This window comes from Bombus pascuorum, chromosome 5 (assembly GCF_905332965.1).
Source record: "Bombus pascuorum chromosome 5, iyBomPasc1.1, whole genome shotgun sequence".
Lineage (NCBI taxonomy): Eukaryota > Metazoa > Arthropoda > Insecta > Hymenoptera > Apidae > Bombus > Bombus pascuorum.
Window position 1 is genome coordinate 16,958,046 of NC_083492.1, and position 23,327 is coordinate 16,981,372.

Consider the following 23,327-nt stretch of genomic DNA (forward strand, 5'->3'; position numbering starts at 1 on the left):
GTTCCAAAAATACTACAATGTAATTACATACATGTATTTCAGAACTGTACCCACAATTTCTAATTTTTCACAGATAAAATACGATGTAACCTCGCACAATATAAAACGAAATATCTTTATTTTAATGTTAGTCGCATATCCGAACTTTTTAACAGCAACAATGCTGTATATACACAAAATAAGAACATGTATCATTCAATTTGTTTAATTTAATCAATTCTTTGTTAATATATTTTAGGTCCTATAGAGCTTCCATGAGTCTTTAATCTTTAAATCCTATAAGACCTCTGGTAAATCAATCAAATATGAGTATATACAATTGAATGAAAACTACATACTTTTTGAACTCGTGGAAAAACTAAAAACATCATTAAGCATCCAATGTAATCTGTGAATTGTAAATATGCAATATATTTGCACTGAGTTTCTTTAACTCCAATAATAATGATTAATAATAGGTAGGTCTTGAACGAAATACATTTTCCTCTCCATTGCAATCAGAAAAAACTGTGGAAGGTAAGGATATTTAGCAAAACTTCCATCGATTCCCACATTCGTTGCATAGCACAAAAGTAGTCATAGGTTCATCAGCTGAACGTGTCTGCACTTGATTATAAGTACAATTACGTTTTTTGCACTTTCCACATTTTAATAGATCAGTTTTCGTTCCTTGTACTGTAGCAAGTTGTGCATCATTAATTGCTTCCTTTTTAAACTGTTCCCTTAATTGTTTTATTTCGTCGCTTGCCATCTCTTCTGCAGTCATAACAGCAAGCCTAGCAGGTGTTATAGCACCAGCAATAAAATTTGTTCGAAGATTAGGATTTTTTGCGTCACGTAAATTAGCGACTCTGCTTCGCACCTAAATAATTAGCTATGTACAATTAGGTTTCATATTTACAGGAAAATATAAAAATATAAAGAAATTAGGGCCTTACTCTGTTCTTATATCTATTATCAGTATTTTTAAATTCTGCATAAATTGCTTCTTCGAGTTCTTCCGCTAATTCCTCTGGAGTAGCACAGCCATCAATTGTATTTCCATCTACTCTTAAAGCTGCTGCCAGTAGCTCTCTACATTTAAGCCTTACAGCATCTGTGGTTGTAGGAGCAGGAAACGTAGACTGTTTTCTTTGCATATCTTTATGAGGTTTCTCTTCCTTCATTTTAACGTCACTTCCATCTGTATTATCCTTTTCTTTCTTCATCTGATCTCCATCATCTTTGCTTTTCTCTGATTTATCGTCTTTCTTCTTTGAACTACTTGAAGAAGTAGAATCTTTTTCTTTATTGGACCCTATAGGAAAGATATAGAATTTTAATTTATCTAAGAGAAATTTTACTTTTATGTTTACTTTTTTATTTTTAATTTTATATTTAAATTTATTTTCTTACCAGATAAAAATTTCTTCCAATTTTTAATAAGAGTTTTGGATAACGATATAACTTCTTCATCTGTGCTTGATTTTCTCAATGCATTCACTGTCATTCCAATGCGTGTCTTGGTCAGAAGTTCCAAGTCCACAGGCAACTTTTGTAATATTTTAAGTAATTCGAGTGCTTGTTCTTGCCCCTGTAATATGATCACACTTTTATTATAAAAAAGAAATCTAAGTGTACATGATCCATTTATATTTCTTTAATATAGATTACACATATAGACATACATGATATTTATATAATCTATTGAATACATTATTATGTATTTTTATCATCAAAACATGCATTGTAACCAATTTTATATAAGGATATAATTTGTGGATGTAACGGACAATTTTTTTAAAGCAACGTTAAATGTAATCAATCGAACTGTACAAATAATCGTTATAACATAAACAAAAAGTCTATACTAATAAGCTTTGAATTAGTGCGACTACAGACTTTAACGACGACTTCGATGATTATGTGAATAGAAAATTTTATAGGCTGCATTTTCGAAAACTCTACAACGAAAATAACATGACTCGTCTTTCTTAAGTTTTATGAATGCATTAAAATTGTCGTGCCAAATATTAAAGTACCATAAATACGTTTTGTTTCTTTAACACCATCGAATTACTGTGTATACAAAAATTCATACGAATAAACATTTATTTTTGAAGAAAAGTTTCAAACAATATCTATATTTGTTATACTTCTTTGTATTTGTTAAACATTTACGATGATGTATTAGAGTAATCACAGTTAATATTGGAAAAGAGCTTTGCTTAATGAACAGCCTCCAATATGCCGAGCAGGGTACACAACTATATTTTACTCACTTACTCACCGTCCCGTCTCCGCTCGACATCTTGTTTAATTTTTTCTGAATCCGTAGCACTTCTTCCTCAGCACTCATTATGAAAATTTTGTAGTTTTTACACAAAAAAACCAATATAAACACATACAACACACCAATCAAATGAATAACAAACTCCGAGTATGCTTATAACCGTAACTTGCGATGCAGAGTTCGATACTGGATAGGTAACTTGCAACACGCTAAGGTTGCGGTCATTACGTGATATTATAGTGCCATCTTTTGTAGAGGAAATAAATTAAAACATGACGGGAATATTTAAAAATTCTATATGAAGAACATTTCTCATTGTCAGAGGAGGAATGCATAATAAATATATTTGGTGAATTTGCCAAATAGTTATCTCCTTGTCGATTTTGATATCCTTGAAATACTTTGTCAAGATCACCATTCTGAACAATTTTTTCCTATACTTATGTGGAGTGGTCGATTTTAGTTTTCGCGTTATACATAAACATATATTTGGTATCATATATGCATTTTCTTCCTATATTTTGTACAAAATTGTAGATTAGATTTTATTATTATTGCCTGTACATGCGTGTATGTGTCCATATTATAATTGTGTTGATGTATCTGTATTATTGGTATTGCCCTCACGATTTTTTCATATTTATTTACCTAAACTAATTGAACAATGAACAGTTCATACAATAGAAATTCTGATTCTTGATACCGTCTATATTTTTTCGAATAACTGAAATCGACTACTATTCTATTATCGACTATCGACTATGCTATTTCAATTCATTCTGGTAAGCGTAGTTTATTTTTTTCTATTTTTCGTCTATTACAGAATCGCAAACAGACTGAAAAAAAGAAATGAAATCGAGTGAATCTAATTTTCTTATAGACAGTAAGTATAAAGTATAACATTAATCATACGTATACACATATCCGATATCAAATAACTTGTGTTACCTATAATAGTGAAAATAACATAAATTGTTGCAGTACTGTTATTGTACTGTATATAGTTATTGAGCATAAAAGATTCATCCAATCATTTTATTGACATTTCTTATTTCCGGTCTATAAAGAATAGATTCATGCTTCAGTAACGATATTGTTAAAACCTTCGTGGCCACGTATCTACCTTACGTATCTCGAAACATACGTATAATCGTTCAAGACATTTGGAAACATATTCAAGAAATTTAAGCAGTAAGGTTGTGCGCGCATTAGCGACAAAATTGTTACTTTAGCATTTATATAATAGAGGAACGTAGGGTATAACCGGGTATGTAAGACAAACTGTATGGTGTTACATTCGGGCTGACCTTAAGTCACTAAAAAGCACTTCGATAACTTTAATAAACACTCTTTTTAAAAAGCAATTACGTTATTTACGTAGAGCCCACACTGTAACGTCGCTGAAAAATTCGTAAGAGTCGTATTTTCTTTTCTTTTCTGATGAATAGTAAAGGATAACATTAATATGAAGATAATCTGAATGACAGTATTAATGCTTTATATATGTTAATATATATTAATCGAGATAAATTACGTTGACAAGTTAAGTTATTTTTTTTTCCCAAAATTGTTAGTTAAATACTGTGCATGTACGATAGTATGACACATTTCAGAAAAAATCAAAGAATTATTTTAAATATGCTAAATTCGTCGATACCATGTAACATGAGCGCAACGGTATTTATGCAAAGCATGAAACTTGCACTAAGATTTTTACAGACTTGCTACTAAGATGCTAAATCTATGGAGAAACAAACGATACATACGGTAAAGATTCTGATTCTCGCTACTATTTTCGAATAATCGGAATTTGAATAAGAGAATTCAAACGGAAGGAGTTCACCTCATCGGACAATATCGTTTCAACTACAATGTTGTTTCAAATCGTCCAAATAGACATAGTATAAATGAAATCCTATAATAATTTTTGTTTAAAGATTCAGAAGTCTCTAACGATCAATTTTCCGTTTATCGCGGTGTCATCCAACAAACAGATTGGAAAAAGGAAGATAAGTACATCATTTTCTTATAGACTATCTCATAAATTTTAATGTACACATACTCTACCTGTAATAATGAAAATAACATGATGTCACTGAATGTAAAAGATATCCATATCTTATTTGACCAATAAAATGTTTTTTTATTCCGGATCTCTAAAGAGTAGATTCGTACTTCGTCTCCAGCAGTATTGTTGAAACGTTCGTACCACACTACGTTTCCATAGTATTACTTCAGAAATTTTGTGAACACTGGCAGTAAGAGAAAGAGATACAATATACATCTTTCATGATTAAAATATTTACAATTTCGTTCACTAATAACATTAATGTTATATCAACTATATGTGTATATATACACATATATATATATTATTTAGTGTTTCAGAAGAATGAAAGACGCACAAGCACTGTATTTGATATTTCTTATTACAAAGTATTTAAAAAGTATCTACTATTCTTGGGACAGTTTCCAAATCAATCGCGATGGAGCAGTAAATTTAATGTAACCGTGATGACAGGCAGTCTATTGACATTCTATTTTCCAGCAGTAAGTAGGAATACTACAGATGAATTAAATACGTTAAAAATACTTATGTTATTAAAAAAATATTGTGAATACTGGTTACATGAAATTAATGAAAGGATATTGGATGCAATATAATTAGAGATTTTACTCAACAGTTTGCACAAATTTTTACGTCATTGTACGAAAAAGATATGGGAGGGATGTTGGAAGGCATGCCTGTAGTGGCTTCGGTATCAGCTGTCTTAATAAAATTGCTAAATCATGAAATTTACAAGAAAAATGTATATAAATTTATGAAAACGAATTCTGTGGTAAAAATGAAAATCACTAAATACAATTATTTTCTAGTTTGAAAAGATGTTTGATGTTATAACGAAAGACTGGAAATTATTAAATGATAAGAGTCAAACACATATTCTTGAGGAAATTACTAAGCAAGGAAATAAGATTGGTGAAATATATAGAAGTAACTGTTGCAGCTTATCTTTCGATAAATTTTATACATTGAATATGTTTTTATATATTAACATTTTTAATAATTTCTATACGAGTGACAAGTTCCTGATATTTTCAGCTTTTGTGTTGTCATGTATGTCAGGATTTATAGTCATTCCGTTATACCCTGCATTCTTAGATATCATCATACCGCTCAATGAAACTCGCCAAAGACATCAAATGTTCAGACTGACATACTTTCTAGATGAAAATCGGTACTTTTATCCTATATATTTTCATTCACTTTGGTGTTCATTCATAACAGTGATGATTGCAGTCACTATCGATTCATTGTATATACAGATCGTTCATCACGATTGTGCTATATTTGCTATATGTGGGTAAGTATATAATAATATTTTAGAAACGTTTCTACATAAAATCACGTGCTGCAAGGAACGATATCATGAGATTTCCTTTGTTCGCTACAGTATTTGTGAAAAATAATAAAAATAACATTTTTTCGAAATTACTTCTATCTTGAATTCAATTTATCTAGTTTTTTTTAATATAAAGAAAAATGGACTTCCTTTATTCAGATTCTTATCAATGATATAGGCAGAACATTGTAACAGCAACAGGATCTACTGGTGTTAATGAAACTTACACTGAACGGTTTAGACAATGCTTGACCATGCATAAGAATGCCCTCCAGTTAGTAACGATAAAGTTATAATTAACGTTATAATAAAGAAGTTATAATAGAATAAGTAGCAAAAGAGTTTACAGATTACGGTTGACTTTTTCTTTGGTTGTATTTTAAGATTATTCGAGATGTTAGATGACAGCAGCCGCAGGAGTTTCTTTTTCCAAATTTTACTAACTATGGTCGGTATGACCATAACAGCCGTACAAGTAAGAATTATTTTGCAATTATAGAAAATATTAATGAATCAAATATTAAATTATATTGATACCTTTTAATTAGGCAGTTATAAATCTGCATCGACCCGAAGAAGCTCTCAGAATTGGACTGTTTCTTGTGGGCCAACAATTCCATTTGCTTATTATTACCCTACCTGGACAAGTAATCACGGATTATAGTTTCGAGTTGACTAATAATATGTATGTTAACAAATATGTTTTAAACGTACGAAAAGTCATCAGTTCGGTATAACATCTGTATTAATCTTATATCTAATAGATACCGCTCAATGTGGTACAACATGCCAATAAATGTTCAAAGAGTACTTCATATGATGCAAATAAGATCTTGTAAACCATGTAAGTTGACAGCAGGAGGGATATACGAAATGAACATAGAGAATTTTGGAATAGTACGTACATGATAGTATAAAACGGGTATAATCATTTTTCGTCATAATGTAAATAACGAAATAGTAATTGATATTTTTTCATATCTTAAGACATTTAAGACATGCGTATCATACTTCATGGTGCTCCTATCATTGAAAGACTAATTCGTTCTCGGAAGAAGTTCATCCTGTCAATCCTGTTTTTGATGTAAAAGAGTAACGAACAATGATCATCAATTGATACGAATATGGCAATGCGTATCTACATAGTAGCTAGTTAGATATATATATATATAATAAAAAGGTGTAAATCAATGTATGGTACAATAAATAAACATACACATAAACAAAGCGCTTATTTCGGTATTACTGTTTAAGCATGAGAACAATATTGTCTTGTCTTTTTACTTTGTTCTTTCATTAATTTCAATAAAATAGCACAAAACACTAATAGTATTTTCTAAGTAAAATACCTAACGATACTTGTATCATAATTTCATGCTTGTCAGTTTTTATAATTTCAAATTCAATGCTCATAAGCCCAACATAAATTGGGAAAATGAAACTTAGCAAGATCATTTTTTGTGAAGGAACAAACATTTTAAACTTGTGAATTTCAGCAATACACACTACGTAAAATTAAAATCAGTGTTATTTATGCAAAGTATGAGATTTTTAAATAAGAGCATACAGACATCTACAATATTAAAATATTTAGAGAGAGGTATGAATATGGAATATCCATTTTATTTTTTAGTGTAGAGAGTCTCAGAAGAGACAAAAATAGAAAAAACATACGAAGAAGTTTGGGAAATTTTATGTGAAATGTGCTGTATAAACATAGATCTGTTATGGATCTTATAGAACTCCAGATCTTTTTTTGGGCTTTTGAACTTCTTCCAAATGAAGGTAAAATTGAACTATTAAACATTATGGTAGTAGTATAGTATAGTGCAAATTTTTTGCTAATTCTGTGCAAGCTGCATATATTCTCAGCAGTAATATCTTGCAGTCTATTGTCACACTTATAATACTTTCACTGCGCTAATGTAGTCAAATTTCTTTAGTCAAACAGCTTTCATAGCTTGTATCACATTCTTTTCGAAATAATCATTTCTTAAATTTTTCTATTTCTTTAACTAACTTTATCCGTGACATTTAAAGGAAATATTGACATCCATTTGATTATTTACTGTATAAACTATATAGACGATCATATAGCAATACAGTATTTCTCATACTTCTGCCAATCTGTTATTTTACTTTTTCTTATAATGTCATAATCAAAACCATAAACACTTCATATCTTCATTGATTTATTAGATCTTGATTATCATAGTATAACTACGCTTTTTTGTTTTGTTTCAAAATCACAAAATAAACCAACGTAAATTTCACTTCAAACGTCAAATGTACATTAAATAAAAGAACGATAACTATCAGCAATGGTAGCTAGGAGAGAGTGTTCAGGTCGTCACAACGCGTGATGTACAAAATTCATATCGATCGACATTATCAAAACTGTCAGAACTGTACTGTAACTGTAACTGTAAATACCATGTACAGAATATAATTTTGTTTTCTCATATTTCTACCCTATCTCATATTCGTAATTTCTCCTCTGTCTATATCTCAACATTTATCTTCGAAGTATCTATGCTCTTCAATAATAGGGGACCAATTTTTTGTCTTCCATCGAATCGTCCAACAAGCGACAGTTTTAGAAAGAGATGATTGATATTTTCTGATGTGAATCCTGACTGAAATTGGCAGTCCCTTAAAAGAACGATTACGTCATTTTCTTATAGGTATGTACATATGTAACTACCGTATGAATTGCTAACACAATAACACCAGCAATCAAACAGCTTTGCCTCGATACAATAAATGAAATAATATGAAAATACCGTCATTAAATTTCTTTACACTTTACCGAATCAATTTACTACCACTTGATACTTTGGATCTATAAAGAATCGCTTCATGCATTCGGCACGGCATGCCAGTTTTATTGAGTTTGTGGTTCCGTGCGTTTCGTTTCTTTATAAGTCGTTGTTTCGAAATTTGGAAACATGGACGGTAAGAAGAAGAAATGCAATATACTTATATTATACCGTGATCAAAATATTTATCGTTTCGTTTACTAATAGTATTAACAATATCTGAATTATATTTCTGTATATATTCTATATCGATAATTTTATTCAAATATAAAACATTCAAATAATTTTATTCAATTTTCGAAATATTTAGTATTTCAGAAATCCGGGGAACAGTATCCTAATATATATGACATTCCTTATTATAATATGATCAAGAAGTATTTAAGATTTTTGGGCCTAGATCCATACCAAAAGCATGGATTGATCATTGTAATTATAATGGTGAATAGTATGACAAGCGGACTTATTCCAATGGTAAAGTAAACATATCAGGGATGCAACTTATAGAAATAGTGCTATAGTTAAAATGTGGTAATTGATTGAATTCTACGTGATAAATTACATAGTCAAATAATGTCATTAAACAACTGAAACTTATAATTCATTAGTCAATCGTATTGTACGGATCATTATACACCAAGAATCTGGACATAACTATGGCTCTACTATTACGTAATAACGTATAACGTTATATAGTATTACCCTATAACGTATAACTTTATGTAGCATTACGTGACAACGTATATCGTTATATACTATAACGTTCTAACGTATAACGTTATGTAGCATTACGTAACAACGTATAACGTTATATACTATAATGTAATAACGTATAACGTTATATACTATAATGTAATAACGTATAACGTTATATACTATTACGTAATGACGTATAAAGTTATGTAGCATTACAGCGCAACGTATAACGTTATATACTGTAACGTAATAACGTATAACGTTATATACTGTAACGTAATAACGTATAACGTTATATACTGTAACGTAATAACGTATAACGTTATATACTATTACGTAATGACGTATAACGTTATGTAGCATTTCAGCACAACGTATAACGTTATATACTATAACGTAATAACGTATAACGTTATACACTATAACGCAATAACGTATAACGTTTTATGCTATTACGTAATAACGTATTCCGTTATATAGTATTGCCCTATAACGTATAACGTTATATACTATAACGTAATAATGTATAACGTTATGTTCAATTACGTAATAACGTATACCGTTATATACTATTACGTAATGACGTATAATGTTATGTAGCATTACAATACAACGTATAACGTTATATACTGTAACGTAATAACGTATAACGTTATATACTATTACGTAATGACGTATAATGTTATGTAGCATTACAATACAACGTATAACGTTATATACTGTAACGTAATAACGTATAACGTTATATACTATTACGTAATGACGTATAACGTTATGTAGCATTACAGCACAACGTATCACTTTATATACTATAACGTAATAACGTATAATGTTATATAGTGTTACCTTACAACGTATAACGATATATACTATTTCGTTATAACGTATATCGTTTTGTAGCATTACATAATAACGCAGAGCGTTATATACAATTACGTAATAATGTATTACGTTATGTAGCACTACGTAATAACGTATAACGTTATAGAGTAGTACCTTATATCGTATAACGTTATATAGTATTACGCTATAGCGTATAACGTTATGTTGCATCACATAATAACGTATAACGTTATATAGTTATACCTTATAACGAATAACGTAAGGTAGCATTACGTAATAACGTATAACGTTATATAGTGATACATTATGACGTATAACGTTATGTAGAGTTACGTAATAACGTATAACGTTATATACCGTAACGTTATACCTTATAACGTTATATACCATTACGTTATACCTTATAACGTTATATACCATTATGTTATAACGTATAACATTAAATACTGTTACGTTATAACGTATATCGTTATGTAGCATTACTTAATAACGTAAAACGTTACATAGAAGTACCTTATAACGTATAACGTTATACAGTATTACCTTATTACGTATAACGTTATATAGTATTACCTTATAACTTATAACGTTATATAGTATTACCTTATAACGTATAACGTTTTATACTGTACTTTCGTCCTGTCGCGGGGAGACACAATCGCGTTGTGGCGCCCCAACGGGAATCGTAAGTTCCCGCTACGATTATATGAATCGACACCGCGAGTAGGGCAATCCCCTGATTTCGTTTGGGATAATTGGGGTGTTTGTTGTTGAATATAACTGGAGTCTACCGTTATGTAATATAACTATATTTACACCAAAATTACAACACTTAGAACATATACAGAAAATGTTTTGATGTCGTCGGAAAGTACACTGATTGACCCAAGGGTTGAAAGCGTTAGCTCGTCGAATACCAAGATCGTGTCTCAATAGTAGACTTGACTGCCCGATGAGCGAAAGAACAGTAGAGTTGACTATCCGAGGTGTGTTAGAGCAGCATTCTTGACTGTCTGAGGAGTGTAAGAGCAGTGTACTTGACTGTCCGAGGAGTGTAAGAGCAGTAACTGACACATCTCGTACTATTTAGGAGGAAAGCTCAATGTGGGTGTACCCTTCCTGAACTAAGAACGCGGATTCGTTGTTCTCACTTTTCGATAGAAAAGTTAGGGTAACGGTCCGCGATGCCCATTGGTTATAGCCAATATTAATAAATAAAATGCGAGGAGAAAGTCTCTTGCAGATGTGGCTCATGGCTGTCCTTGATCTTAGGAAAAACCAGGTGTTTCCCGGGGCACATCTGCTTTGCCCGTTATTAGCAAGAGCGTGCAACAAACCCAAGGACCGTTCAAAGGACCTTCCATAAACCGAAAATACTTGTATGAATAGAGGTTAAGCTAGAAAGATTCGGTTTATGGTGGTTCATTGGGTTTCTTGCGGGTTAGTGTAACGTGGGGTAGGCCTTGTCGGCCATATCGAGAGGAACGAGGCACGGTCCATCTCGCGCGACGTAACATATACTATTACCTTATAACGTTAGTAATAAAATGTAATGTAGTACGTTATATCGTAATACTCTATAACATTATACGTTATACTTAAAAGTATATAACTTTATACTTTATAACGTAATACCATATGACGTTATACGTTATAACACAAAACTATATAACGTTATACGTTATACCATATCATTATATAACGTTATACGTCAGAACGTAAAACTATATAATGTTATACGTTATACTGTATCACGATATAGCGTTATACATTATACGTAATACTATATAACGTTATACATTGTACTGGAATACTATAAAACGTTATATTTTATACTGGAATACTATAAAACGTTGTACGTTATACCGTATTACTATATAACGTTATACGTTATACGTAGTGCTATATAGCAATATACATTATAATGTAATACTATATAACGTAATACCATATAACGTAATACGTTACGATATATATCAATATGACGTGTTTATCGATTTGTAAGGATTTTGTTTATTGTTATTTTCACTTTAAAATTTCACTGGAATTAAATCGGATATCCGGTGTACGTACTCTACTACGTACTCAGTGTTCGTCAATGGATTATACCGCCTTTCTGTTTATAGCTCGTTGCATTGCTTGATACTTGTCACAATGAAAGTACGTATTCAATGTAAATTTAAAAATCTAACAAATATTACCCACTATTTCTATGCAAGTTTATCTATTGAAATGTTATGAATAATTTCAGTTATATCTAATTTATGAAACATTCGTTATCTGTATGTTTAACCAATATTTAAATATGACACATTTTATTTATTAACTGTGACATTATAAGGACATATAACAGGTCATATTCGAACGTGGAATAGTTAAATGTTGTTCTTATAGAGCATTAAGGTTTACAATTTTCGTTATTATAATATGAATGTAAGCATAACCTCCTTAAAATGTCTACGTTTAACCATATTTCACTGTAGAAGTATAAATGGCCGTCCTTTGTGAATATATTTTATAGTTATTATCATGCAAAAAGTACTTTATAAATATAAGTCAGTTGAAGCCTTATTACAAGGTGATGTATCTATTGTTATTTTATAGCATAGTAATTACGAGTTTCTTACTATTCCGCTTGTATTTTGAAATTTTGTTCTAACTTTTTTATAAAGCTTTATTTGGCTATGTATATATAATATTTTTTGTTTGATTATGTACATTGAATAAAATGACAAAGGCTGTTAAATCTTTGCATATTCTATATGATATTTATGTGTTTTCTAGTTGAACGTATCATATCCTGCAACAGGATGTCAGAAACTGTTTGAAATCTCCGATGAGCATAAGCTGAGAATTTTTTATGAAAAGCGTATGGGCGCAGAAGTAGAAGCTGATGCTCTTGGTAACGAATGGAAAGGATATGTCGTTCGTATCTCGGGTGGCAATGATAAACAAGGATTTCCTATGAAACAGGGTGTTCTGACTAATGGTAACACAAGCATTTTCTATTTCAATTTCATTTGTAACAGCTTTATGTGTTTATGGATTTTATAGATTTGGTATAATGCATTGATTTTAATTTTTTTTTAAATTCCTGTATCTAGGACGCGTACGTTTACTGCTCTCAAAAGGACATTCATGCTATAGACCTAGACGTGATGGTGAGCGTAAACGTAAATCTGTCCGTGGATGCATTGTAGATTCCAATCTTTCAGTACTCGCTCTCGTCATTGTCAAAAAAGGAGAAAAGGTATTAATTTGCCTGTACTTTCTATCTATTATCCATGTTTCAGGGTGTACCTTAGAATTGACTTATTATCTTACGATACTATCATAAATGAGAAAGATTAAATATTGTCTCTTGATTTGATAAACTGTGTTATGTAATTTGCACTTCTTCTCAGTGTACAGCGAAACATTTAATGTATAAGTTGATTAAATTCTTGCAGGATATCCCAGATTTGACTGACAAAGAAGTCCCACGCCGTTTAGGACCCAAGAGGGCGAGCAAAATTCGCAAGCTATTTAATTTGTCCAAGGAAGATGATGTCCGTCGATTCGTTGTGAAACGACCAATTCAAAAAGAGGGCAAACCACAGCGGTCAAAAGCCCCTAAAATTCAACGTCTTATTACCCCACTTACACTCCAGGTTTGTACATATATGTATCTATATTGTATTGTTGTTTTGTTTCAGTTAAAATTTTCCAAAAATATGGAGTTTATAATAAAATAAAAATATGTTTATATAGAGAAAGAGGCATAGACTGGCTCTAAAGAAGAGGCGTTGCTTGGCTCGCAAGCAACAAGCAGCAGAGTATGCGAAGCTGTTAGCACAACGGCAGAAGGAAGCTAAGAATAGGCGTCAAGAAGAACTAAAACGAAGACGTAGCGCTTCTATGCGAGATTCCAAATCATCCAATCAGTCTGCACCTACCACTCAAAAGTAAAAGACTGTAATGTATGGTCTAATACAATATGAAACTAATAAATTGTGTATAAATATGTTGTAATACTTTGTTGACCTTATTTATATGTTCCATATTTGTGATATTCATTTATTCACTATTATACTCATTTAAACTTATACAGCATATACGTAAGGTAGAGGCTTATCATTTTAATTAATTAATAATTTTGAAAGATTCTGAGATGATTTAGGCCAAGTTATAGTGTTTAGCAACATTAACGGTAGTTTTAATATTATTTTTAGTTTAAGACGAATATCGAATTTAATTTTTTAACATTGTACTAAAGTTTAGTTCTCGCAGATTCTAAATTTATTAAATTCGGTAGAATTTTTTATTCCATGTTTACAGCAAAATAATCTTTTGTCTGATACTTTTTGTTTTAATTTCACATACATTTTTTGATATAAAGACATCACAATATATTCCATATCCTATTTGATTTTCTGTAATGAACCTAACTCTTTAATTTCGAATAATATATACAGAGATACATATGTAGATTGTAGATAAAGTTTGTATAATCTGTATATTGCAGCTGTAGCAGTCAAATAATGTTTACGTTTATTGCCTCGTCTCGTTGAATAGTCACTATATATAAGCATAACCTACATAACCTCATTATTTGTACACTAAGATAACAATTTTGTTAATGTTATCGTTGATTGATTAATGAAAAGTCTAGTATGAATTTAATTTTTAATTTTCTTAGTTACTCGTAAATATTGTTGACGATATAATTTAAAATTTTAATAAAGTACAAAATAATGATTTAGTCATTATATTTTAACCATACGAATAGGTATGAACCATATATGAATTGGACCGAAAATAATCGTTAATAAAGACAACTTATCGCGCTCCTTTCTCTTTCTACAAAATGTCAGTTATTGTCATAGTGTAATCCACCATATTACGCGTAAAACGCGATTCTACTCTCGATTTATTTATCCATTATTCATATATCGTCATAAGGTACGATCAATCTACTATAATAATATTATTTACTCATGTACTGAAGCAGAAATTCCAATTTTTCAAAAGAACTATCCCAGAGCTAAATACTAATTCTTCCTAATAGACAACAATATAAATAATGGTTTTGAGAAAATATTTCGATATTAACTAATCTTTTAAACATAAAGAAATAATAACGTTTCTTCTTGCATTTATATATTTTCTATGTAATAGAATATCTACGTATCCATTAGTGGTTTTAAGTATTTAAAAGAAATGTTATTAATTTTCTTCACATCTGTCTGTCAGAGAAATGTAATTCGTTGATTAACTAATTTAGCACTAAAAATTTAAGTTGTAATTACTATATAAACATAAATATTAATATAATTTGTATACAGATTTGTAAGGATTTTGTTTATTGTTATTTTCACTTTAAAATTTCACTGTACTTAAATCGGATATCCGGTGTACGTACTCTACTACGTACTCAGTGTTCGTCAATGGATTATACCGCCTTTCTGTTTATAGCTCGTTGCATTGCTTGATACTTGTCACAATGAAAGTACGTATCCAATGTAAATTTAAAAATCTAACAAATATAACCCACTATTTCTATGCAAGTTTATCTATTGAAATGTTATGAATAATTTTAGATATATCTAATTTATGAAACATTCGTTATCTGTATGTTTAACCAATATTTAAATATGACACATTTTATTTATTAACTGTGACATTATAAGGACATATAACAGGTCATATTCGAACGTGGAATAGTTAAATGTTGTTCTTATAGAGCATTAAGGTTTACAATTTTCGTTATTATAATATGAATGTAAGCATAACCTCCTTAAAATGTCTACGTTTAACCATATTTCACTGTAGAAGTATAAATGGCCGTCCTTTGTGAATATATTTTATAGTTATTATCATGCAAAAAGTACTTTATAAATATAAGTCAGTTGAAACCTTATTACAAGGTGATGTATCTATTGTTATTTTATAGCATAGTAATTACGAGTTTCTTACTATTCCGCTTGTATTTTGAAATTTTGTTCTAACTTTTTTATAAAGCTTTATTTGGCTATGTATATATAATATTTTTTGTTTGATTATGTACATTGAATAAAATGACAAAGGCTGTTAAATCTTTGCATATTCTATATGATATTTATGTGTTTTCTAGTTGAACGTATCATATCCTGCAACAGGATGTCAGAAACTGTTTGAAATCTCCGATGAGCATAAGCTGAGAATTTTTTATGAAAAGCGTATGGGCGCAGAAGTAGAAGCTGATGCTCTTGGTAACGAATGGAAAGGATATGTCGTTCGTATCTCGGGTGGCAATGATAAACAAGGATTTCCTATGAAACAGGGTGTTCTGACTAATGGTAACACAAGCATTTTCTATTTCAATTTCATTTGTAACAGCTTTATGTGTTTATGGATTTTATAGATTTGGTATAATGCATTGATTTTAATTTTTTTTTAAATTCCTGTATCTAGGACGCGTACGTTTACTGCTCTCAAAAGGACATTCATGCTATAGACCTAGACGTGATGGTGAGCGTAAACGTAAATCTGTCCGTGGATGCATTGTAGATTCCAATCTTTCAGTACTCGCTCTCGTCATTGTCAAAAAAGGAGAAAAGGTATTAATTTGCCTGTACTTTCTATCTATTATCCATGTTTCAGGGTGTACCTTAGAATTGACTTATTATCTTACGATACTATCATAAATGAGAAAGATTAAATATTGTCTCTTGATTTGATAAACTGTGTTATGTAATTTGCACTTCTTCTCAGTGTACAGCGAAACATTTAATGTATAAGTTGATTAAATTCTTGCAGGATATCCCAGATTTGACTGACAAAGAAGTCCCACGCCGTTTAGGACCCAAGAGGGCGAGCAAAATTCGCAAGCTATTTAATTTGTCCAAGGAAGATGATGTCCGTCGATTCGTTGTGAAACGACCAATTCAAAAAGAGGGCAAACCACAGCGGTCAAAAGCCCCTAAAATTCAACGTCTTATTACCCCACTTACACTCCAGGTTTGTACATATATGTATCTATATTGTATTGTTGTTTTGTTTCAGTTAAAATTTTCCAAAAATATGGAGTTTATAATAAAATAAAAATATGTTTATATAGAGAAAGAGGCATAGACTGGCTCTAAAGAAGAGGCGTTGCTTGGCTCGCAAGCAACAAGCAGCAGAGTATGCGAAGCTGTTAGCACAACGGCAGAAGGAAGCTAAGAATAGGCGTCAAGAAGAACTAAAACGAAGACGTAGCGCTTCTATGCGAGATTCCAAATCATCCAATCAGTCTGCACCTACCACTCAAAAGTAAAAGACTGTAATGTATGGTCTAATACAATATGAAACTAATAAATTGTGTATAAATATGTTGTAATACTTTGTTGACCTTATTTATATGTTCCATATTTGTGATATTCATTTATTCACTATTATACTCATTTAAACTTATACAGCATATACGTAAGGTAGAGGCTTATCATTTTAATTAATTAATAATTTTGAAAGATTCTGAGATGATTTAGGCCAAGTTATAGTGTTTAGCAACATTAACGGTAGTTTTAATATTATTTTTAGTTTAAGACGAATATCGAATTTAATTTTTTAACATTGTACTAAAGTTTAGTTCTCGCAGATTCTAAATTTATTAAATTCGGTAGAATTTTTTATTCCATGTTTACAGCAAAATAATCTTTTGTCTGATACTTTTTGTTTTAATTTCACATACATTTTTTGATATAAAGACATCACAATATATTCCATATCCTATTTGATTTTCTGTAATGAACCTAACTCTTTAATTTCGAATAATATATACAGAGATACATATGTAGATTGTAGATAAAGTTTGTATAATCTGTATATTGCAGCTGTAGCAGTCAAATAATGTTTACGTTTATTGCCTCGTCTCGTTGGATAGTCACTATATATAAGCATAACCTACATAACCTCATTATTTGTACACTAAGATAACAATTTTGTTAATGTTATCGTTGATTGATTAATGAAAAGTCTAGTATGAATTTAATTTTTAATTTTCTTAGTTACTCGTAAATATTGTTGACGATATAATTTAAAATTTTAATAAAGTACAAAATAATGATTTAGTCATTATATTTTAACCATATGAATAGGGCTGAAAATAATCGTTAATAAAGACAACTTATTGTATTTGAATTTCTACTTGCGCAGTTTTGGTGCTTAAATACCGACCGTATCATTTTATTATGAAGATAAACAAATTTATTTATCATGTATGGTCATTTCACAGAAATTATAACTTTAACCAAATACTCATTAGGTAAGTATTATATCCCTTTTTCAAATATTCTGTACTTTTTGTGTTTAAAATTCTAAATATTTTAAATGAAGGGATAAAATATTGTTTGAAACTGATATTAATCATGTGTTTGGTTTGTAGGCAACATTTATATTATTTTAATAGATTTTATTCTACAAACTCAGAAGTTATCAAAGAATATGATTTACCAATAGAAAATATTCGAAACTTTAGCATTGTGGCACATGTTGATCATGGCAAAAGCACACTTGCTGATAGACTTTTGGAAATAACAGGTGCAGTGAAAATTAATTCTGGTAAACAAATATTAGATAAACTACAAGTTGAGAAAGAACGTGGAATCACAGTTAAAGCACAAACAGCATCACTTAATTATACATATAAAGGAATTAAATATCTTCTTAACTTAATAGATACACCTGGTCATGTTGATTTCTCTGCTGAAGTACATCGTTCATTAGCTCCTTGTCAAGGAGTAGTTCTGGTAGTAGATGCTAATGATGGTGTACAAGCACAAACTGTGGCTAACTTTCACTTAGCCATGAAAAATAATCTAGTTATAATACCAGTAATTAATAAAATAGACTTAAAATTTGCCAAACCCGAGAGAGTTGTAGATCAGTTAAAAACATTATTTGATATGACAGAGTCGGATGTTTTAAAAATATCTGCTAAATTAGGTACTGGAGTGCTTAAAGTCTTAGATGCCATAGTAGAAAGAATCCCACCACCTGATGTATGTAGAGACAAACCTTTCAGAGCTTTGATATTTGACAGTTGGTATGATAAATATAAAGGAACAATTTTATTGATATATATTAAGGAAGGATCTTTATCCCTTAAACTACATGTTGTTTCAATGTATACTAAGAAGTCGTACGAAGTTAAAAATATGTCACTATTGAGACCTTCTGAAGAAAATGTAAATAAATTGTAAATATGAATTTTATAAAAATATTACATTATTAACTATATAATAATATAACATAATATAATAACATAATAGTATATTTTAGGTCTGCAGGTCAAATAGGATGTATTTCATGCAACATGAGATCTTCCAAAGAAATGATTATTGGAGATACATTACATTTAAAAGATCATGTTGCTGAACCTTTATTAGGATTTCAAACTCCAAAACCAATGGTTTTTTCAGGCGTCTATCCAATTGAAAAATCGCAATTTGAAGTTATGAGAACTGCTATTGAAAAATTAACATTGAATGATAGTAGCGTTACTATTGAAATGGAAACTAGGTATTTTTTTTCTAATATTTTCAATGCCTATTAAATCAGTTAAATAAAACAGAAGACATACAGATACAAAATAATAGACATATTTTATATCTATTTACTTTATCCTAAGCACTATATATCTTCTTTTTTTTAGTGTAGCTCTTGGATATGGTTGGAGACTTGGATTTTTAGGTTTATTACATATGGAAGTATTTATGCAACGACTTGAGCAAGAATATGGTACATGTTCAATTGTGACAACACCTAGCGTTACATATAAAGCAAAAATTTTTGGTAAAAAGAATATTAAAGAATACAAAACTGATATGATTTCATTCAACAATCCTGCAAAGTTTCCTGATCCTAACATTGTAGAAGAATTTTATGAACCTATGGTATTAGGATCTATTATAGCACCAAGTATATTTAATATATTATTAATTAAATTTTACATATAATATAGTTAATTAAAAACACTAATCAACTTATAATTTTGGTACTAGCTGAATATGTGGGTACTGTTTTAAGTTTATGCTTTGAAAGACGTGGAGTGCAACAAACAGCAAAAGATATTGGTCATAATAGAACACTGTTTCAATTTTTACTACCACTGAACGAAATTATTGTTGACTTCCATGATACATTAAAACGAGCAACTTCTGGGTATGGTACTTTTGATTATGAAGACCATAATTATCAGCCTACAAATATTATAAAGGTAATTATAGTTATTTTAATATATATAAATGCAATAATTTTGTATTAAAATATTTTATAGTTTACTTCCACTATATTAATAACTGCTTGTTATAGTTAAATATTGCTTTAAATGGTAATGTAGTGGATGAATTCAGTACTATTGTATATATTAGCAAGGCTCGTACAACAGGTAGACAAATATGTGAAAAATTGCTAGATATTCTTCCACGTCAATTGTTTGAAATAGTAATTCAAGCAATAGTGAATGGAAAAGTAATTGCAAGAGAAACTTTAAAACCATACAAGAAAGATGTAACTGCGAAACTGGTAAATAATTTTTTTATATCATACATTGTATATTGTTATATATTTCTGTCATTAATCTTTTTTATTTCAGTACGGTGGTGATATCACTAGAAAAATGAAATTATTGGCTCAACAAGCACAAGGGAAGAAGAAAATGAAGATGATTGGAAAAATATCTATACCACGAGAAACATTCATAGATCTTTTGAAGAAATAGTATAAATATAAAAATTATTATCATTCTATCTTTTATATTTAATGTAACTATAGATATATATTGTATTTTCGTCCAGTCGCGGGGAGACGCGATCGCGTTGAAGCGCGTCAACGGGAGTCGTAAATTCCCGTTACGATTATCCGAATCGACACCGCGAGCAGGGCGATCCCCTTATTTCGTTTGGGATAATAGGGGTGTTTGTTGTTGAATATAACTAAAATCTACAGTTATATAATATAAATATATTTCCACCAAATTACAACACTTAGAACGTAGACAGAAATGATTTGACGTCGTTATATCGTTTGACTTCGACGTGTCGGAAAGTACAATGATTGACCCGAGGGTTGATAGAGTTAGCGCGTTGAATGCCGAGAACGTGTTAGAATAGTAGACTTGACTGCCCCATGAGCGAAAGAACAGTAGAGTTGACTATCCGAGGTGTGTAAGAGCAATAGACTTGACTGTCCGAGGAGTGTAAGAGCAGTGTACTTGACTGTCCGAGGAGTGTAAGAGCAGTAACTGACACATCTCGTACTATTTAGGAGGAAAGCTCAATGTGGGTGTACCCTTTCTGAACTAAAAACACGGATTCGTTGTTCACACTTTTCGGTAGAAAAGTGAGGGTAACGATCCGCGATGCCCATTGGTTATAGCCAATGTTAATAAACAAAATACGAGGAGAAAGTCTCCTGCAGAAGTGGCCCATGGGTGTCCTTGTTCTTGGGAAAAACCAGTTGTTTCGCGGGGCACATCTACTTTCTCCGTAATTAGCAAGAGCGTGCAACAAACCCAAGGACCGTTTAAAGGACCACCCATAAACCGAAAATACTTATGTGAATAGAAGTTAAGCTAAAAAGATTCGGTTTATGGTGGTTCCTTGGGTTTATTGTGGGTCAGTGGAACGAGGGGTAGGCCTTGGCGGCCAAACCGAGAGGGACGTCGCACGGATCATCTCGCGCGACGTAACATATATCATGTGAAAATAAATTATTAAATATATTTTCATATAACTAACTTTTTGCTATCTATAAATATAAAAGTTTTTAAGATTTATTTAATAATTTTAATATTTTGACAATGTTTACACTATTAGAAAAATTTATTTCTTTTATAAATTTGTCAAAAAATCAAATTATAGTACAAATGTATCATTGATTTACAGAATTAGGTGAAGGATCTGACAATTGATGTGTGCTATTTGAAGATACAGTATTTACAGAGCTTACATTTTCTTGTTTAAAAGTTGAGTTAGTGTTAAGATTAATATTAATTATAGACGTAGATGCTGGATCCTGCATATCTAACTGACTTTGAGCAATATCTTGCAGAGCAGCTTGAATCCTTTGCAAAAGTGCTTCTCCTTGTTTTACAACTTCCTCTAGTTGTTCACCAGCTTCTTGGTTTTCTTGTTCAAGACGGTTAAGACTTGCGACTTGTAGTTCTTGTGATGACTCTTCACTCGGTAAACTTTCTATCAAGGTATCAATATCTTTTGCACACCTTGCTATAAGTGTTGCAAACAAGGCTGCATAATCTAAAATATATGTATAATTCATATATAAGTCTGCTAATATGAAATTTAATGAAATAAATTATATATAGAAGTACCTTCTTGAGGTTGATGCGGTTGAGGTGTTCCAACACGATCAAAACCAGGAAATTTACTAGGTGTTGAATATTGTTGTAAAATACCTACGCTGTTACAAAAATGTTCTGCCTGCTGGAATAACATAAAAATTAGATTGTTACATGTTATATCTATTTACACAATTTACACAATCAATTACCTGGTTTATAGTATCTTGCAATTGTGTTAAACGATCCGCCATATTTTAAAAATATAACCCTTAAAATTATATTATTCCTATAATATAATCAATAATGTTATTCTACGTATAACATCACTGTAATCAACTATAATATTTAATTTTTTACTAAGAAATGTGATTGTGAAGTTTCTCACTCTAAGAAATTAACTTGTATGCTGCGTTCAATTCCAATCTTAAAATTTAGTAGTTAGGTCTGGAATGTTGGCGAACATGTCGTTACACAGGGATATTTTGAGTTCTGGGGATAGTTTGTGTACGATATCTTGAGTTTTCAATATGAAAAACATATTCACAACTTAATTAATAAATTTTATTCCTTGTAATAAATTAGAAAAACAAAAATTTTATCTCAATTTTATGGGAGGTTATTTTATTTTAATGACGGTCTTTAGGAAAAGCTTAAGTATTACAAATAAGTTTAAATTTATAAGAAAAATCTTAAAGAAAAAGAAATAGGAAGTTATAAAAGTAAATATTAATAAAATAGTTACTCTGACTGATATATTCCATTTCTGAGGTAAAGACATTAACATATGCATGTGATTATATATTATTAATATTAAAATATTCTGATTAATAAAATTGTTATGATATGTGTTGTTATGAATTAAGTCACTTGAATTGTATTATTTTTGATATAGCATTATTATATAATTTTTTAGATGTTTATAACGCATTTAAGTATATAATTCTTTTTTAAATATAAAGTATCGAAACATTTTGTTAAAAACAAAACAGAAC

The 23,327-nt window shown here is 30.3% G+C and overlaps 6 protein-coding genes and 1 long non-coding RNA gene across 10 annotated transcripts; 5 read left to right on the forward strand and 2 right to left on the reverse strand.

Annotated features, from left to right (window-relative positions):
• Positions 1 to 20: 20 nt before the first annotated feature.
• LOC132906956 (transcription elongation factor S-II) lies at positions 21 to 2,490 on the reverse strand. Of its 2 annotated transcripts, none has more exons than XM_060959645.1 (4): positions 2,270 to 2,490; positions 1,396 to 1,573; positions 939 to 1,297; positions 21 to 862 (listed from the first exon to the last, which is right to left on the reverse strand). In XM_060959645.1, exons 1-4 carry the CDS (start codon positions 2,336 to 2,338, stop codon positions 527 to 529), a joined length of 942 nt encoding a protein of 313 aa, XP_060815628.1. In that variant the 5' UTR covers positions 2,339 to 2,490; the 3' UTR covers positions 21 to 526. The 2 variants fall into 2 exon arrangements, with proteins under 2 accessions (XP_060815628.1, XP_060815629.1); XM_060959646.1 differs by having other exon boundaries at positions 2,262 to 2,489.
• Positions 2,491 to 4,256: 1,766 nt separating this feature from the next.
• On the forward strand, positions 4,257 to 5,138 carry LOC132906906 (uncharacterized). The gene is made up of 2 exons (XR_009658062.1): positions 4,257 to 4,822; positions 4,957 to 5,138. It is a non-coding gene; the product is annotated as an uncharacterized LOC132906906 (long non-coding RNA).
• A 503-nt stretch (positions 5,139 to 5,641) lies between these two features.
• Positions 5,642 to 7,233, forward strand: LOC132906905 (odorant receptor 9a-like). The gene is made up of 5 exons (XM_060959515.1): positions 5,642 to 5,950; positions 6,061 to 6,151; positions 6,225 to 6,361; positions 6,441 to 6,573; positions 6,664 to 7,233. The coding sequence occupies exons 1-5, from the start codon at positions 5,931 to 5,933 to the stop codon at positions 6,715 to 6,717; spliced, it is 435 nt and encodes a 144-aa protein (XP_060815498.1). The 5' UTR covers positions 5,642 to 5,930; the 3' UTR covers positions 6,718 to 7,233.
• Positions 7,234 to 12,106: 4,873 nt separating this feature from the next.
• LOC132907470 (small ribosomal subunit protein eS6-like) lies at positions 12,107 to 14,530 on the forward strand. Of its 2 annotated transcripts, none has more exons than XM_060960599.1 (5): positions 12,107 to 12,194; positions 12,819 to 13,023; positions 13,139 to 13,284; positions 13,484 to 13,684; positions 13,785 to 14,530. In XM_060960599.1, exons 1-5 carry the CDS (start codon positions 12,189 to 12,191, stop codon positions 13,980 to 13,982), a joined length of 756 nt encoding a protein of 251 aa, XP_060816582.1. In that variant the 5' UTR covers positions 12,107 to 12,188; the 3' UTR covers positions 13,983 to 14,530. The 2 variants fall into 2 exon arrangements, with proteins under 2 accessions (XP_060816582.1, XP_060816581.1); XM_060960598.1 differs by lacking the exon at positions 12,107 to 12,194 and adding an exon at positions 12,601 to 12,642.
• Positions 14,531 to 15,425: 895 nt separating this feature from the next.
• LOC132906831 (small ribosomal subunit protein eS6-like) lies at positions 15,426 to 17,365 on the forward strand. Its single transcript, XM_060959387.1, has 5 exons — positions 15,426 to 15,522; positions 16,147 to 16,351; positions 16,467 to 16,612; positions 16,812 to 17,012; positions 17,113 to 17,365. The coding sequence occupies exons 1-5, from the start codon at positions 15,517 to 15,519 to the stop codon at positions 17,308 to 17,310; spliced, it is 756 nt and encodes a 251-aa protein (XP_060815370.1). The 5' UTR covers positions 15,426 to 15,516; the 3' UTR covers positions 17,311 to 17,365.
• A 118-nt stretch (positions 17,366 to 17,483) lies between these two features.
• LOC132906820 (translation factor GUF1 homolog, mitochondrial) lies at positions 17,484 to 20,833 on the forward strand. The gene is made up of 7 exons (XM_060959369.1): positions 17,484 to 18,297; positions 18,418 to 19,230; positions 19,314 to 19,553; positions 19,687 to 19,952; positions 20,036 to 20,250; positions 20,346 to 20,558; positions 20,629 to 20,833. The coding sequence occupies exons 1-7, from the start codon at positions 18,224 to 18,226 to the stop codon at positions 20,752 to 20,754; spliced, it is 1,947 nt and encodes a 648-aa protein (XP_060815352.1). The 5' UTR covers positions 17,484 to 18,223; the 3' UTR covers positions 20,755 to 20,833.
• Positions 20,834 to 21,797: 964 nt separating this feature from the next.
• LOC132906836 (mediator of RNA polymerase II transcription subunit 21) lies at positions 21,798 to 22,629 on the reverse strand. 2 transcript variants are annotated; one of them, XM_060959393.1, is made up of 3 exons: positions 22,545 to 22,629; positions 22,366 to 22,474; positions 21,798 to 22,291 (listed from the first exon to the last, which is right to left on the reverse strand). In XM_060959393.1, the coding sequence occupies exons 1-3, from the start codon at positions 22,584 to 22,586 to the stop codon at positions 21,906 to 21,908; spliced, it is 537 nt and encodes a 178-aa protein (XP_060815376.1). In that variant the 5' UTR covers positions 22,587 to 22,629; the 3' UTR covers positions 21,798 to 21,905. The 2 variants fall into 2 exon arrangements, with proteins under 2 accessions (XP_060815376.1, XP_060815375.1); XM_060959392.1 differs by having other exon boundaries at positions 22,366 to 22,477.
• Positions 22,630 to 23,327: the final 698 nt, after the last annotated feature.

Bases quoted from the DNA above. Each gene is read 5' to 3' on its own strand.
- LOC132906820 (XM_060959369.1), top strand. From the start codon at position 18,224: ATGAAGATAAACAAATTTATTTATCATGTATGGTCATTTCACAGAAAT. The intron at 19,231-19,313 runs GTAAATATGAAT...AGTATATTTTAG, and splicing joins GAAGAAAATGTAAATAAATT to GTCTGCAGGTCAAATAGGAT. The intron at 19,953-20,035 runs GTATATTTAATA...TTTTGGTACTAG, and splicing joins AGGATCTATTATAGCACCAA to CTGAATATGTGGGTACTGTT.
- LOC132907470 (XM_060960598.1), top strand. From the start codon at position 12,616: ATGTATCTATTGTTATTTTATAGCATA. The intron at 12,643-12,818 runs GTAATTACGAGT...TGTGTTTTCTAG, and splicing joins TATTGTTATTTTATAGCATA to TTGAACGTATCATATCCTGC. The intron at 13,285-13,483 runs GTATTAATTTGC...AAATTCTTGCAG, and splicing joins TTGTCAAAAAAGGAGAAAAG to GATATCCCAGATTTGACTGA.
- LOC132906905 (XM_060959515.1), top strand. From the start codon at position 5,931: ATGCATAAGAATGCCCTCCA. The intron at 6,152-6,224 runs GTAAGAATTATT...CCTTTTAATTAG, and splicing joins TGACCATAACAGCCGTACAA to GCAGTTATAAATCTGCATCG. The intron at 6,574-6,663 runs GTACGTACATGA...TCATATCTTAAG, and splicing joins ACATAGAGAATTTTGGAATA to ACATTTAAGACATGCGTATC.
- LOC132906956 (XM_060959645.1), bottom strand. From the start codon at position 2,338: ATGAGTGCTGAGGAAGAAGTGCTACGGATTCAGAAAAAATTAAACAAG. The intron at 1,574-2,269 runs GTGAGTAAGTGA...ATCATATTACAG, and splicing joins TGTCGAGCGGAGACGGGACG to GGGCAAGAACAAGCACTCGA. The intron at 863-938 runs GTAAGGCCCTAA...CTAATTATTTAG, and splicing joins ATAATAGATATAAGAACAGA to GTGCGAAGCAGAGTCGCTAA.
- LOC132906836 (XM_060959392.1), bottom strand. From the start codon at position 22,586: ATGGCGGATCGTTTAACACAATTGCAAGATACTATAAACCAG. The intron at 22,478-22,544 runs GTAATTGATTGT...ATGTTATTCCAG, and splicing joins TGCAAGATACTATAAACCAG to CAGGCAGAACATTTTTGTAA. The intron at 22,292-22,365 runs GTACTTCTATAT...CATATATTTTAG, and splicing joins ACCGCATCAACCTCAAGAAG to ATTATGCAGCCTTGTTTGCA.
- LOC132906831 (XM_060959387.1), top strand. The intron at 16,613-16,811 runs GTATTAATTTGC...AAATTCTTGCAG, and splicing joins TTGTCAAAAAAGGAGAAAAG to GATATCCCAGATTTGACTGA. The intron at 17,013-17,112 runs GTTTGTACATAT...ATGTTTATATAG, and splicing joins TTACCCCACTTACACTCCAG to AGAAAGAGGCATAGACTGGC.